Raw genomic sequence first — 14,542 nt, 5'->3', positions numbered from 1 at the left:
ATGTTGACAGGATTTTATGAAGATTGCAGTATATAGAACTTTTTCTGAGGTCAGTTGATGTTATAATTGATTGAACAACAAGCCATGGTTTTCCTCTATTACTGCAGACAGTTAAAGTTGTAGTTATACATCTTCTGTCGTATATACTACACTGTTTGTATTAACGTGCTCAGAGTCATGTTTTCTTAAAGAAAATGGTCTAACAAAGCAGTTCCTTTTACACTAAATTTTATTGAGGCCCCACCATGACATGACATCTTCTGACATGAGACACAGTCTTCTGTCATATTCCCATTAAGATATGGAAATGGATAGATTTATTAAGCTTATTCCACTTTTACTCACAATGCCCTATAATATTTTCAGTCTCAGTGTAGTTATAAGGCAAAAGTGCATGACATCTGTGTTACACTTTATACTTACATTCTGTGAGTAATCCACTCTTTGTGTTTCAGCTAAGTGATGGTCTCAAAACCACTAGATAGATAGATAGATAGATAGATAGATAGATAGATAGATAGATAGATAGACAGATAGATAGATAGATAGATAGATAGATAGATAGATAGATAGATAGATAGATAGATAGATAGATAGATAGATAGAGAGGTAGATAGATAGAGAGGTAGATAGTTGGATAGAATGATAGATTTTTTCATTTTTTATTATTTTTATATTTTTGTTTGCTTGTTCATTTGTTTTGTGACATGCCTTCTTTGAAGCCACAGTATGTTCTTTTAATAATTTACCTATAGACTTGTTTCCCCACAAGCTGTTTTTTGTAGTATAAGATATTATGTAAGACCATGACGGATTGATTCATATTATGCAGTACAGGTGTGCAAACTGGATCAGTTTACAAATCAAAGGGAAAAGGGAATGTCAACGCCTAAACAAAGCTCTTCACCTGTTAATCCCTTAGGTTTAACTCATCAAGAACTCATTAAACTGCTTGGGAATCCAACCCAAAATAAGAAACTCAAATGTATGTGTTTTTGCAGGGGCAAATCCCCTGCAGCTCACATGGGGTAACCACACACACACACACACACACACACACACACACACACACACACACACACACACACACATGGGTAGAAGCAATTGCTCTTTAAATTAAGCATGGTCCTGCTCCTTAGGTTTACGCAGCAAGTAAAACCTTGGTATGCGCGGACTCGACTGCAGTACAGCAATGCAGTCCTTAAAATGGCTTCCTATGGGTATTAGGTTTTCAGTGGTTTCCACATTGTAACACAAGAGTTCTAACAAGACTGCTAATATGACAACAGGTGTAAAATCAGCTATTGGATTATAAAGTTTCATTATCATGACATAAGATAGTAGTCAAATAAATGTGTTTGGGAAGGAAAGCAGAACAGATAAGTAAAGACAATTGCAAAGCAATTGGCTAAATATACAGAAAGATCTGTTTGACATTTAGAATTTAATTAATCTGGATGACACAGGCCGGAGAGCTAATGTGCTATGAAAGTGTTTAAAATAGCCCACTAAACTGAGTTTGATTCTAGCAACATCCACCTGCATAATTCAAAGTTTTGAATGTGTTGTTTAACATGTAATTGTACCGTAGACTTTACCTGACAAAACAAACACTAAAATCAACTGTATGTGTTTATTTGCATATGACCCTTTGTATCACTGCAGTTTAAGAAGAGAACTAAATGTGATAGGAGCTCATGAATTGCTTTCTTGGGGTAAAGGGTACATCCCAGCTCTTAAATCACCTAAAACAGGAAGAGGCACAGTTCAGCAGAATAAAATGAAGCTGTGGACTATCGTATCGTCTTCTAAGTGCTATTCATTTTTGGGATTACAGGACTGTTTGTCAGAAGTCAGAACATGCCAGCCCTACAGGGAGCCCAGCTATTAATATATCTCAGCTTTTCATGTAATTCAGTTTAAAGAAACTCTCACAAGTTTTGCTAATACTTAAATCTTTTAGAATGCATTTTACAGCAACTGTTAAAGATCATCTGCAATTAAGTCTAAACATCTAGCAAGGCAAATGATCCCTGAGTGTAATAGGAACCATAGCTTGTACTGAAACATGCTGAACTTGTGGTTTCTGAAACCTTGAAGATGTATCTGCACTTTCAGCCGTTTTTAAAGGTAGGTGTGGAACACCGTGCAGCTGGAAACTTGCTATCACTGTACTAAATCAACTGTGTGCAGGATCATATCTCCAGTGGGTGTGGCCAGAAACCACTGTGAAAGACAAAAGCAACACTGACATGCTAAACATCCAATACCTTGCAAAGATCATAATCTGTCTGCTGACACATGATGAAAGAAATGGGATTTTCTATTAATTGTGCTGTATTCATACCAGTTATGATCAATTCCCCTAAGTGCTCAGACATTCCTTCTTGATTTTCAGGTTCACTGCATTAGCACAGAGTTCACACTCAGAAAGAATGGAGGGGAGAAGGGTGTTCCATTCCGAATTCAGATCGACACTTTCCAGCAGAACGAAGGAGGAGAATACACAGAGCATTTACATTCCTCCAGCTGTCAGATCAAAGTGTTTAAGGTACCAGAATTCTTTTACCAGTTGACTTTCTTATAGCTAACAAGCTAGCATATGTCTCACACAGCAGATTCATCCTATACTTGGTTTAGCTCTAGAATGGAGGGATCTCTAAAGTATCTTGCTGAGAACATCCAAGTCAGGAAATGTACAATTCCAACTATATTTTTCACAGCTGTCTTTATGAGTGAAATCCTGTACAAGTTTCCCTCTCCTCATCTTGGTATAGATGCAGATCACTTGTATTTGTCAGTGATGCACAGGTGATCTCTCTGCATCCATGAAAATAATGCATGTCCTCCAATAAATGGTCTTACTGCTGTGGTGGTGCTGCGGTAGCGTTGTCGCCTCATAGCAAGACGTTGTCCCGTTCGATTCTCAGCTAGACCGTCTTCTGTGTGGAGGCATACGTGAATGGGGCGTGCCTTCCTTGAAGGTTGTGCGTGGGGGCTGGTAACCCGGTACGTAAAAATCCACTACCAATCATTAGCGGACCGGAGTTCTGCTGTGGCGACCCCTAACCGGGAAAAGCCGAAAGACACAAACTTCCATAAGAAGTATATTAGTGTCTGTGATTCCACACAATGACGTAACAGTAATTATATGGCAAGGTATGTAGTGGGATAAAAGATTTACCACAAAAATGACAATGTGAATGTGACTAGCAGAATTCTGACAATAAGGGTGAAAGCTATGAGCTCTATCCTGCAATCCTAAGTTTGAATCATCCATTATCTGCTTATATTTTTGTCCCTTGGATTAATAACTTAACCAAACCAAAGCTATCAGGTACCTCCTGAAAACAGTTACTTTTTCTTAGTGGACCATGTCTGGCTTATGGAAAAGAAACTGTTTTAACCAGTTTAACAGTTGTGTGTGTATGCATGCATATATTGCATGTATGGCATAATAAAGCATCCCCGTGGGTGTGTGTGTGTGTGTGTGTGTGTGTGTGTGTGTGTGTGTGTGTGTGTGTGTGTGTGTGTGTGTGTGTGTGAGTGTACGCACACGTGTGTGTGGACAGATAGATAGAGACATAGACAAACAAACAAATATATAGATCAATAGTTCTGTTTGTGTTGAAGGCTTTCTGCGACCACAGGAAATGTCTATGCAAAAGCAGTGAGATATTATGGATAAGCAGTGAAATAATGGTGTGAGGCCTACAGAAACAGCAGGAAGTGAGGAAGTGAGGCAATGTGCTCATGTTAAGAAGTCAGGTTTCAATCTCCCAACTTGAAATGTGCATTTTTTTTGTAATCTGTGCCTAGTTGGATGAAGTTAGTAATAATAAGTTAGTAATAATAACTGCTGTGAACATTCAAGCTGACAGTTGAATTCATCTGAGAGAAACAATTTGTGGTCTGCAGGCAGACAAGATCCTTTTTTGGAAAAGACCTGTTCCTTTGAGTTTACCTGAAATGAGTGTTACAGATGGCACAGTGTGGCAGTGGATCCAGTAAGAAGTGAGGTGCTGAAGTTAGTTAACAGGCTGCATAAACTCAGTGAGAGGTACCAGTGAAGTATAAAATTTGACCCAAATAATGACTTAGAAGTTTTCTTACAACCCTGAACCTAGTGATTAACTGTTAGTGGCATAATACTCTCTGCCTTTGCCTGTGTTCAGTTTTCCTTAAATCAAGTGCCAAACATATCCCCACAGTCTGAAGAGAAAGCATTGTGGTCTATATGCAGAAAGAGAGTATACATATTGTTTGTTTGTAGGAAGATACATTTTGGACCAAACCCCCCAACAAGGGTGTATGAAAGGTGTATACATTGATATATGTGGAAGAGGAGAAAAATGAGCCCTGCATTTTGATGAATGTAATTCTCGGAATCATATTTCCCAATCCCAAATCTCCAAAAAATGATTTCCAGGAATCATTTATTATTATGTGGCTGCAAAGCAAGATCATACTTGAGAAAGTCATTTTTGCACTTTTTGGGGTTTTTCTCATTTCTCCATGATAGACCAGCTATGAAATTAATGTAAGTGTTAGTATGAAGAGTACAATCCTCACATGGGGGGAGGGGCTGCAGTGACTGCCCCCCTGAAAAAACATTTATTTTTTTATAGTGTCAGTGGTGCAGCAGGTAGTACACTCACCTTTGGTGCAGAACACCATGGGTTCTATTACCACATCGGGTAGATCAATTGCTGACACTACAGTGCGACATATGGGGATGCTGCACTCATTAGTGTGTCATCCTTGGATGAGATGTTAATCTGAGGCCCGATCTGCTTCAGTTGGTGGTAGCTTAGGTGGATGTAAAAGATCTCATGGCATTGACTGAAAAAAGTAGGGGTCCCTTGTCTATATACAAAAAGAACTCTTATTTACAAATATATAGATATACATGTTCCTAATTGTCCTTACAATCATATTAAATTTTCATCCGTATTAGACCCCCATTCCCTTTTCCATAACCAGCATATGATTGTACTTAATATTATTGCTAAAATCTATTTACCATTAAACATAATTTCATTTATTCTTTCATTCCATATAGCCCATGTGGCATAAAATAACTTTATCTATTATTTTAACATATTCTTTTCTTCTGTTCTTCTAATATCCATATTTAAGAATGTCTATGTTTATTTTATCCACTTCTTTTATATGTTTGAAAAACTCTTCTTTACATGGTTTTCCCATAACTGTTTTACACTTTTACATTTCAAAAACACATGTTCAGTAGTTTCATCTCCCTGACAATGTAAATATACCCCCAGATTCTGTATGCCTTTCACGGCGTGCAGAATCAGTGCAGGATCTCTAGCAGGCAATATGTTTGCCGTGTGATCCAAGAACAACCTGCAGGGGCATGCACGAGTGCTCCTGCACAGACTAAGCCCCTGTATGCAAATCACCCCATTTGCAGGAGAAATACATGCAAATGAGGTGAATTTGCGATCCAGGAAGCTTGCAACCGGCCGTACAGAGCTAGTGCAATCTGCAGAAATATACTCGGTTAGTAACCGAGTCCATTTCTGCAAAATCCAAAATGGAGCCATAACAGCTCCAAATAAAGGCTGCATATCAGTCAGGAAGCATTCCAATGGCCATGTATAAGGTCATTGGCATTGCAAACAACATAAAAAAATTAAAAAATCTATTTTTATTTTTTTAGCCAATCTCGGCTGTTTAAGCATAGAGCAGCGGCACGCAAACGGGATCGGGGGGGGGAATAACAAAATAAGCCTAAGATAAGCATTCTAACTAAAATCACTATTCTGCCATGCAAGTCAAAAGCAGGCAGAAGACAACATGGCCAGTGAGTAGTGGTTGCTAATGGGGGAGGCTCAGTGTGAAATATGTAACTATGCATTAGCAGGCAATCCTATGCAAATGAGGAGAATGATAGTAAATCCCAGTTTTCCGCAGCATGCTAGTCAGGTCCCAACAGTATAAGAGTAGGAATAGCTTGGTGCAAGCCTAGGAGTTAGCTGACATCATGGGGGGGTGTCAGGCATACTGTAAGGGGATTGGAGCCCTGTGGCTCAGGTTTGCTCCTAGCTAAGCACAGCTAAGCAAGGGGGTGTGTCTGACTCTGCCTAGCACTCTGTACATTGCCTAAGCGGGTGTGCGAGCCACTCACCAGGTTCCAGGTTTAAAGGTTTAAAAAAAAGTTAAACCAGGAAATAGCAGCTCTGTGCACATTTGAGCACTCTGTTTGTGTAGCACACCCCTGGGCTTAAACAGGAAGGCAATTGGAGGGGAAAACAGCAGTAGGAAGGTAATCTAGGAGAACTAGCATAGCTGGCAGGTGAAATGTATCAGAATCAGCCAATTGCACAGGCAGCAGACCAGCCCAGCCCAGAACACTACTATAAACTCTGCAGACACCTTCCCGTCTGGTCTTTCCCACACTCTACACCACCGGTGTAAACAAGCGGGGAACTTTTAACACTCACAACAGCAAAATTATAGGGGCTGCAATAGCTATCATACAACTTGTGGAAAAGACTGAGGGTGGTGAGGATGTGAATGCTGTTGACCAACCCATAGTGAGGAGACAGAGAAGAGTGTACAGACCCAGGGTAACCTACCAGGAGCTGCATGAGCTGGAGATAGTGGAGCGCTATAGGGTGGACAGGGACCTCCTACAGCAAATTGTTGAGCTGTGCCGGCCACGCTTCACACACAGAACTAACAGAGGGGAACCCATCCCAGTGGATACCAAAGCATGTGTAGATCTAAGAATACTAGCTACAGGTACCTTCCAAAGGCCAACTGGGGATATGATGGGGATCTCACAGGCATCAGCATCCAGAGTACTCCACCATTTCCTGGATGCCATGTCAGCACATGTTGGTGAGCACGTATATTTACCCAACACCCGTGAGGCGTTGGCCAGCAATATGAAACTGGTCCACCAAATAGCAAAATACCCTGAGGTAGTGGGTGCTATAGACTGCACGCACATATGCATCAAAGCACCACCCGGTGAGCGGGGTAGGGTCTACATCAACCACAAGGGCTTCCCCTCCATCAACTGCCAGGTCATATGCGATGCCCAGGGCATAATAATGAATGTGTATGCTGGCTGCCCTGGAAGATATCATGATTCCCACATCTGTCATCTGACGCAGCTGTACCAGAGCTTTGCCAATGAGGACATCCCTCACTGTCACCTAGTGGGGGATGCTTTATACGCACTGGAGCCATGGCTGATGATACCCATCAGAAATGCACACACACCTGAACAAGAACTCCATAATGAGGCACACGCACAGACCAGAATTATTGTAGAGCGTGTGTTTGGGATGCTCAAGTCATGGTTCTGGTGCTTGGACACATCCTGTGGGGCCTTGCAGTACTCATCAGCTGCATGTACCCAAATTGTCCTCATATATGCCATGCTACGCAAGTACAGCACGGGGCAGGGCCACACAGCCCCCCACCATTGCCAAGGCCTGCACAGGCACAGAGTGTCTCAGAGGAGGAACAACCTGAGCCTGCCCCAGTAGGCAAAAGGAGGCATGTCCAGTATGGCCTGGCCTTGGCAAAGAGTCAATACATAGCACATACACTGACACAGGAGCGACCCAGGGAATAACACCTCTTTCTGACTCTCACATACAGTAAAAGGGATGCCAAACATTACACTACCTGTGCTCAACCATGTGTAGGGAGTGTACTATGTGCATCCGACATAGGCATCCCTGCAGCACCACCCTCAGTACTGGGACACCCACAAGGTAAATGACTCACATATGCTAGTCAGGGGGGTTCACATACCCAACAATAGTCACAGCCAGCAGGACAGGTGTAGACAAACACAAACAAAGGCTGTGCTATGGCCTCTGAATGATGTTCGTGAGCACATATATTTCCCCAACACCCATGAGGCATTGGCCAGCAATATGCAACTGTTCCACCAAATAGGTTGTAACCCCCCCCCCCCCAGGCCTACACAGACAGACTGCAGCAGGTCAGGCAGTGGGGCGTTAGTTATGAAGGGTAGGAAGTCAGAAAATAACATGCAGGTAAATCAAATCTAAGATCTGTAGTACACTGGTATGCCTCTAGTCAGCATGATAGGTAAGACTACAGAATGAAATGGAGTACCTGACATACCAGTACAGTCATAACAAATGTGTACAAGTGTCAGGTGTGCCCCCACATCCTACGTAGAAATGTAGTAACAGTCAGGTGTGCCCCCCAATCTTGTGTAGAAATGTAGAAATAGTCAGGTGTGCCCCCCCATCCTACGTGGAAATGTAGTATCAATCAGGTGTGCCCCCCAATCCTGTGTCGAAATGTAGAAATAGGTGCACCCCCCCATCCTACGTAGAAATGTAGTAACAGTCAGGTGTGCCCCCCCAATCCTGTGTAGAAATGTAAAAATAGTCAGGTGTGCCCCCCATTCTACGTAGAAATGTAGTAAGAGTCAGGTGTGCCCCCCCAATCCTGTGTAGAAATGTAGAAATAGTCAGATGTGTGCCCCCATCCTATGTAGAAATGTAGTAACAGTCAATGCCAAATGATCGACGGATACCCTGCAGAAACAGTATGCTACCTGTCAGTGTACAACACAAAGGTCAGCACTGCAGTACAAACTACCTGGACTTGATCCACATATTCAATACAGATGGGCACACAGGGCATGCTCACACACTTAGAGAAATGAAGGCAATGTCAGTCAACAACATACTGAAAGGTCATGCTGGGCATGCTCACACACTTATACATATGAAGGCCATGTCTGCAAACACCAGTGGACCAGACATATCTGGCAGTCGCAGATGTTAGTGCAGGCACTCCTCAGTATGCACCACACATGCTTTGCACACACAGTGGATAGGAATACAGACATATATCTAAGGACAACACACTATAATAAGCCAAAGGTAGACATACATAGATGTGTGGAAGAGGGTGACTGTGCCAAGGAGCCATCCAGGCCTGTCCCACCCAGCACACAGTCAAAGGCCCACAACCACATGAGGTTCAGATGTCACTCACTGTAGATACTAGCCACTGGTATCTGTCAGCATTACAGACTATGTGGTCACGTGCTAGCTGTGCAACATGACTGTGCAAGGAAGTAGTCATCCATCAGCTGTATACACGTACCTCTGACATCTGACCCTGTGTGTGCCCGCATGTGGTGTGTCAACCTCTAGATGAATGGGTTATGTCCCATGCACACACACTGCCCTCCCCATAGCCCCACTATGACAAGCCTGCTGAGATCATCCACTGTGAAATACACCTTTGGGAGAGTTGTAGCCTAATAATCTCTGTGGAGTGTCCCATAACTGCGTACTGCTGGAGTGTGATAAACTAGTTAGGTAGGAGTTCCAATCCCAGACATGGCAACTGTGTGTGTGTGTGCGTGTGTGTGTGTGTGTGTGTGTGTGTGTGTGTGTGTGTGTGTGTGTGTATGTGTGTGTGTCTCTGTCTGTCTGCGTAGAGAGCAATGCTTTTTAGGGTAGTCACACTCCCTACAATTCAAATGCTCGACTTTGAAAAGGCTTCTGTCATCCACCTAGAAATACATCTCTGGGCATGTTGTAGTCCAGTAATCTCTGTAGCATATGCCATAACTGCATACTGCTGTAGTGTGATAAAATAGTTAGGTAGGAGTTCTAATCCCAGACTTGACAAGTGTGTGTGTGTGTGTGTGTGTGTGTGTGTGTGTGTGTGTGTGTGTGCGTGTGTGTGTGTGTGTGTGTGTGTGTGTGTGTGTGTGTGTGTGTGTCTGACTTTGTGTAGAGAGCAATGCTTTTTGTGTAGTCACACACCCTACAATTCAATACTCTACTTTGACAAGGCTGCTGATGTCATCCACCTAGAAATACACCTCTGGGAAGGTTGTAGCGCAGTAATCTCCATAGAGCATCCTATATCTGTGTACTGCTGTAGTGTGATAAATTAGTTAGATAGAAGTTCTAATCCCAGACTTAGCAACTGTGTGTATGTGTGTGTGTGTGTGTGTGTGTGTGTGTGTGTGTGTGTGTGTGTGTGTGTGTGTGTGTGTGTGTGTGAGTGTGTGTGTGTGTGTAGAGGGCAATAGGGCAATGTATTTTAGGATAGTCACACTCACTACAATTCAAATGCCCTACTTTGGCAATCCTGCTGATGTAATTCATTGTGAAATACACCTTTGGGGAAGGGGCACTCCAGTAATCTCCATGGTGCATCCTATAACAGCATCATACTGTAGTGTGATATAGAACTCTGGTAAGGGTTCTATCCCCACACATGGCAGTCGTGGATGTTTTGTGTGTGCTTCTATGTTTGTGTAAGGAGCAATGCATTTAGGCTAGTCACACTCACTACAATTCAAATGCCCTACTTTGGCAATCCTGCTGATGTCATTCACTGTGAAATACACCTTTGGAGAAGAGGCACTCCAGTAATCTCTGTGGTGCATCCTACAACAGCATCATGCTGTAGTGTGATATAGAACTCTGGTAGGGGTTCTATCCCCACATGTGGCAGTTGTGGATGTTTTGTGTGTGTTTCTATGTTTGTGTAATCTCTGTGGCACATCCTATAATGATGTAGTGCTATAGTGTAATATACTAGTTAGGTAGGAGTTCTAATCCCAGACATGACAGGTGTGTGTGTGTGTGTGTGTGTGTGTGTGTGTGTGTGTGTGTGTGTGTGTGTGTGTGTGTGTGTGTGTGTGTGTGTGTGTGTGTGTGTGTGTGTGTGTGTGTGTGTGTGTGTGTGTGTGTGTGTGTGTGTGTGTGTGAGATTCATATCCTGTGTGGCAGTGGCTGTGAGTGTGTAACAACTGGACTCAATGTGGAGCGGGTTTTGCAAACTTCTTATATGGTGGGCCAAGTATATATCACAATGTCCACTGTACTGGGATAAAAGATGTGAAATAGCGTAGAGGCTGGGGTGCAAATCCATACCCCTAAATGTGACATCAATGCCAGCTGAACAATGTTAGCAACCCTTGTATTACCCAGGGTACACTCTCAACCCATGTCTCATACACACACACTTGCTTAGGCAACAGTCGCTATGTTGGTAGTACCCTGCTTATTGCCCACTGATAGTAACCATGGTGTGATTTCAGTGGGCTACAGAAGGCATGGCACCCTGTCCATCAATCCAATAGGCATGTACATGCCAACAGTGCACCTCCCCCATGTTCCCCAATGGACACCTGCAACACCTGTGATGCCATCAAATGTGACCCACAAAGGACATAACATGCCTGAAACACAAGCCCTGTATGTACAGATGCCACTGACACCAGGAAATACTGATATCTTGCTATCAATCTAGGTGCAGGGCAAACCTTCTGTCCCTGAACAGTTACCACCACATGAGACCAGGACTGGCACATCTGATGATAACGATCTGTGTACACAACATGGGCCAAACACCCCAGGTACAGTTCCACATGTCACTGTACATGCATGTGGGAGGTTTGCACATCCCAGACACTGTCCATATCATGGATTAAGGAACACATACATGGCAAGCAATGAACAGCGTTGGCCACACGCAATAGTCACCCAGGTGACTGGATGGTGAATACAATACCCACCTGTGTGGGCAACTCCAGACACTACTCCCCTGAGCCACAATGCAGACCATTGTCATGTGGCCTGATGCCAAGGTATACCCATCACCTAGCCTTGTATAGCCATCTGGCACCGTCAACCACAACACACCCGTGAAGCAGTGCACACATGCATGTCAGTACTGGCACCCGTGTCTGTGTGTGTGGTGTATGATGCGTATGACCACATTCTCACTCACTACAACCCCCATTGCCATACCGAAGCATGCTCCGATCTGGCTAGAATAACTCCAAAAAAGTTTAATGTGAAGCGCTTTTCGTCTTCCACCTTTGGAAGACTTCATCAGACAAAAAAAAAAACTTCATACACAGTTTTAAAATGAAAAAGGCGCCAAAGCAAAGTACAGTAATTGGATTCAGCCACCATTCAATTAACTAATTAAATACTAAGTTAAATAATTAAAAGTGTTCTGCATCAAAAACATTTTTCTTGTGTTAAAAAAGCTCATGTCAGCAAAATAAAATCATTAATTTAAAACTTCTGTTTAAAACTTTCATTTGATAAAAAAACAAAATGCAAAACTGTACTCTAACATAAAGTACAGAAATACTGAATGAAAAGCATAAATGTAGGAAAACGTAGTTTTAAATATATGCTTGGAGTATAAAATAAGAAAAGAACGTAATAATAATAATAAGTATAAAATGAGTACAAATATAACAACAGACTACTGCTCACAACACCAAGAGGTGACAGTGTCTGAAGCAAAAATGTCAATAACTATGGACAGGGTGTCAAATACCTAAAAGTAAAAATACATACAGTGAAACTGAACAGCTGTAGTAACATTTCCACAATCAAGTGCATGGAAACACACACCAATATCTAGGAACATCATGTTGGTGGTGGGCCGTTCATTCACTGTGAGCAGGAACTCGATCTGTTGTTTGGCAAACAGCATCTCAGATGGATTGGGGTTTGCCTCTAACAACATACACTGTGGAAACAAGCCAACACACAGGAGGGATATGTGCCTGACCTGACTACAGACTGTAAGTGCTGCTATACTGCATTTGGAGTAATGTTGGTTTAACAGGGTGTGTGTGGCTATGGCAGTCCTACATGTTTACATACCTACCATGTCAGTGCTATGTTAATGAGGGGACACCAATCTGTAGGGCCATCTGCAGACTGGCCATTGTGTGGTGCCTTTTGTTTCAGGTGTTACCCACAGAGCACCTATCTGTGAACTGCAGAAGGTAGTGTGAGGATTGCAGTCTGTAGATGGTGAAAGCCGTGAGAGTTACTGACTTCATATCCCTCATAGGATATATGGTGCAACAAACCCTGTTACAACAGTAAATGTATGAGGTTATCACAGCAACATGTCAATACTGGCCCTGTGTATTTGCTTCCAGCCTCAACCCTGACAACCATTGCACATATGTCATGCAGTAAGGGGTGCATATGTACTGTACACCATAATTAGTGACATCATATCTGGTAACAAGTCAGTGAAAGATCAGACTGCTACACATGTAATGTATAGTAGGGGTTATATTTCATGACATAACCTGGACATCCTGTGGCTGTGTGTACAGTACTGAGGTCTGTGTACTTATGGTGATCATCGGCAGTGTGTGTATTGTTTATATGTACCTTGGCCTGTGTACAGACTGTGGTAGATGTCATTGTTCTTGGTCCTGTTCTATCTGATGCTACATGATGCTCCACTGTATGTTACCCTATCGGCTTACATGTTTGTATGGCCATACACGCACATGTCCCATACCACAGACAGGCAGTGGACCACACTGTGTAGTGGACCAGTATATGTAGGGTTTGTGTGTGGGTGGCACATATGAGGTTGGTGTTGAACAGAGAGTCCATATACTGTAATAATATGCTAGCATGCCATATGTAGCTTTGGCTGTGTTCACATTGGTTATGGTGATGCACTTACACATAGGTGTATGTTACTCTGTGCTGTGGCATGTCTGTACAGCCTACTATCTATGTGCAGGTACATGTGCATTCCCCCATAAGAAATGTAGGCCAGTGTTGACCCGGTCTGCCTGTAGCCTGCACAGTGCTTTGTTAACATGCCTAGCAGCTTAGTGTACTTACCCAGTGAGATATAATGTCCAGTTACTTGCCAGATGTACTGCTGCTGGGCCACCATAACAGTCATGTATGTCAGACAGAGTAGTGGTATGCTGTACAGATGTATGTCAGTATCTAGTGGGTGGTATGTGGCCATGGCACCTCCTTACCAATGGTTATTATGTGGCAGGACAGACAGGGATGTGTGAATGCATAATCTATGGTGGCAAATGTATACCAGTAGTTACATGTTACACCCACCTACATGGCTGTTAACATCCACATTGTTAGGAATGGTCCATATGTCTTTCCCTAAGGGGTTATCTGTCTACATCTGGACTGTCCAGAGTGTGTCAGACTGTCCACATATATTAGCCATTATCTCTGCTGTAGTCCACAGGAGCATTACGTACTAGCAGTGGTACTGTACTATGATGTCCTTAGGATGTCTGTCAATACCCAATGGTGCACATGTTAAAAGCAGATGTGACCTCCCACACACACCATGTCTGTGAAGACAATCCCTATTACAGTAGCAATACTCTACAAGTATACCTGCTATACATACCTGACATCCCCTTGCACTACAACATTGGGACTACAGGGGCTGAGGTAGGGCTACACTCCATGTTCAGGACATATGATGATGATATATGTACATATACTTATCCAGATATCTATATAGACATATAGATATACATATCTACATACATATATGGATATGTACGTGTACATAGATATACAAATAAACACCCAGATATATACATGTACAGAGCAATATATGTCTACACATATACAGATAGAGATACATATGCACATATACGTATGTATATCTACATATATATTGACAGTAGTAGGTATATCAGAATAGATATGTATGCACATATAGTTAT

At 42.6% G+C, this 14,542-nt stretch overlaps 1 protein-coding gene across 3 annotated transcripts in view; it reads left to right on the top strand.

The window, feature by feature from the left end:
* LOC122788117 (transcription factor CP2-like) overlaps positions 1-14,542 on the top strand; it is a 343,940-nt gene that overhangs the window by 101,677 nt on the left and 227,721 nt on the right. For all 3 annotated transcript variants that reach the window (XM_044055054.1, XM_044055053.1, XM_044055055.1), the window contains exon 6: positions 2,399-2,551. In XM_044055054.1, the coding sequence (XP_043910989.1) occupies positions 2,399-2,551 (153 nt within the window). The remainder of the gene's footprint in view (positions 1-2,398; positions 2,552-14,542) is intronic.

The sequence above is a fragment of the Protopterus annectens genome, chromosome 13.part0, assembly GCF_019279795.1.
Source record: "Protopterus annectens isolate FY-2018-M chromosome 13.part0, PAN1.0, whole genome shotgun sequence".
In the NCBI taxonomy this organism is placed as follows: Eukaryota; Metazoa; Chordata; order Ceratodontiformes; family Protopteridae; genus Protopterus; species Protopterus annectens.
The sequence above is the reverse complement of the archived record's forward strand: the minus strand, read 5'-3'. Positions and strand labels throughout refer to the sequence as shown.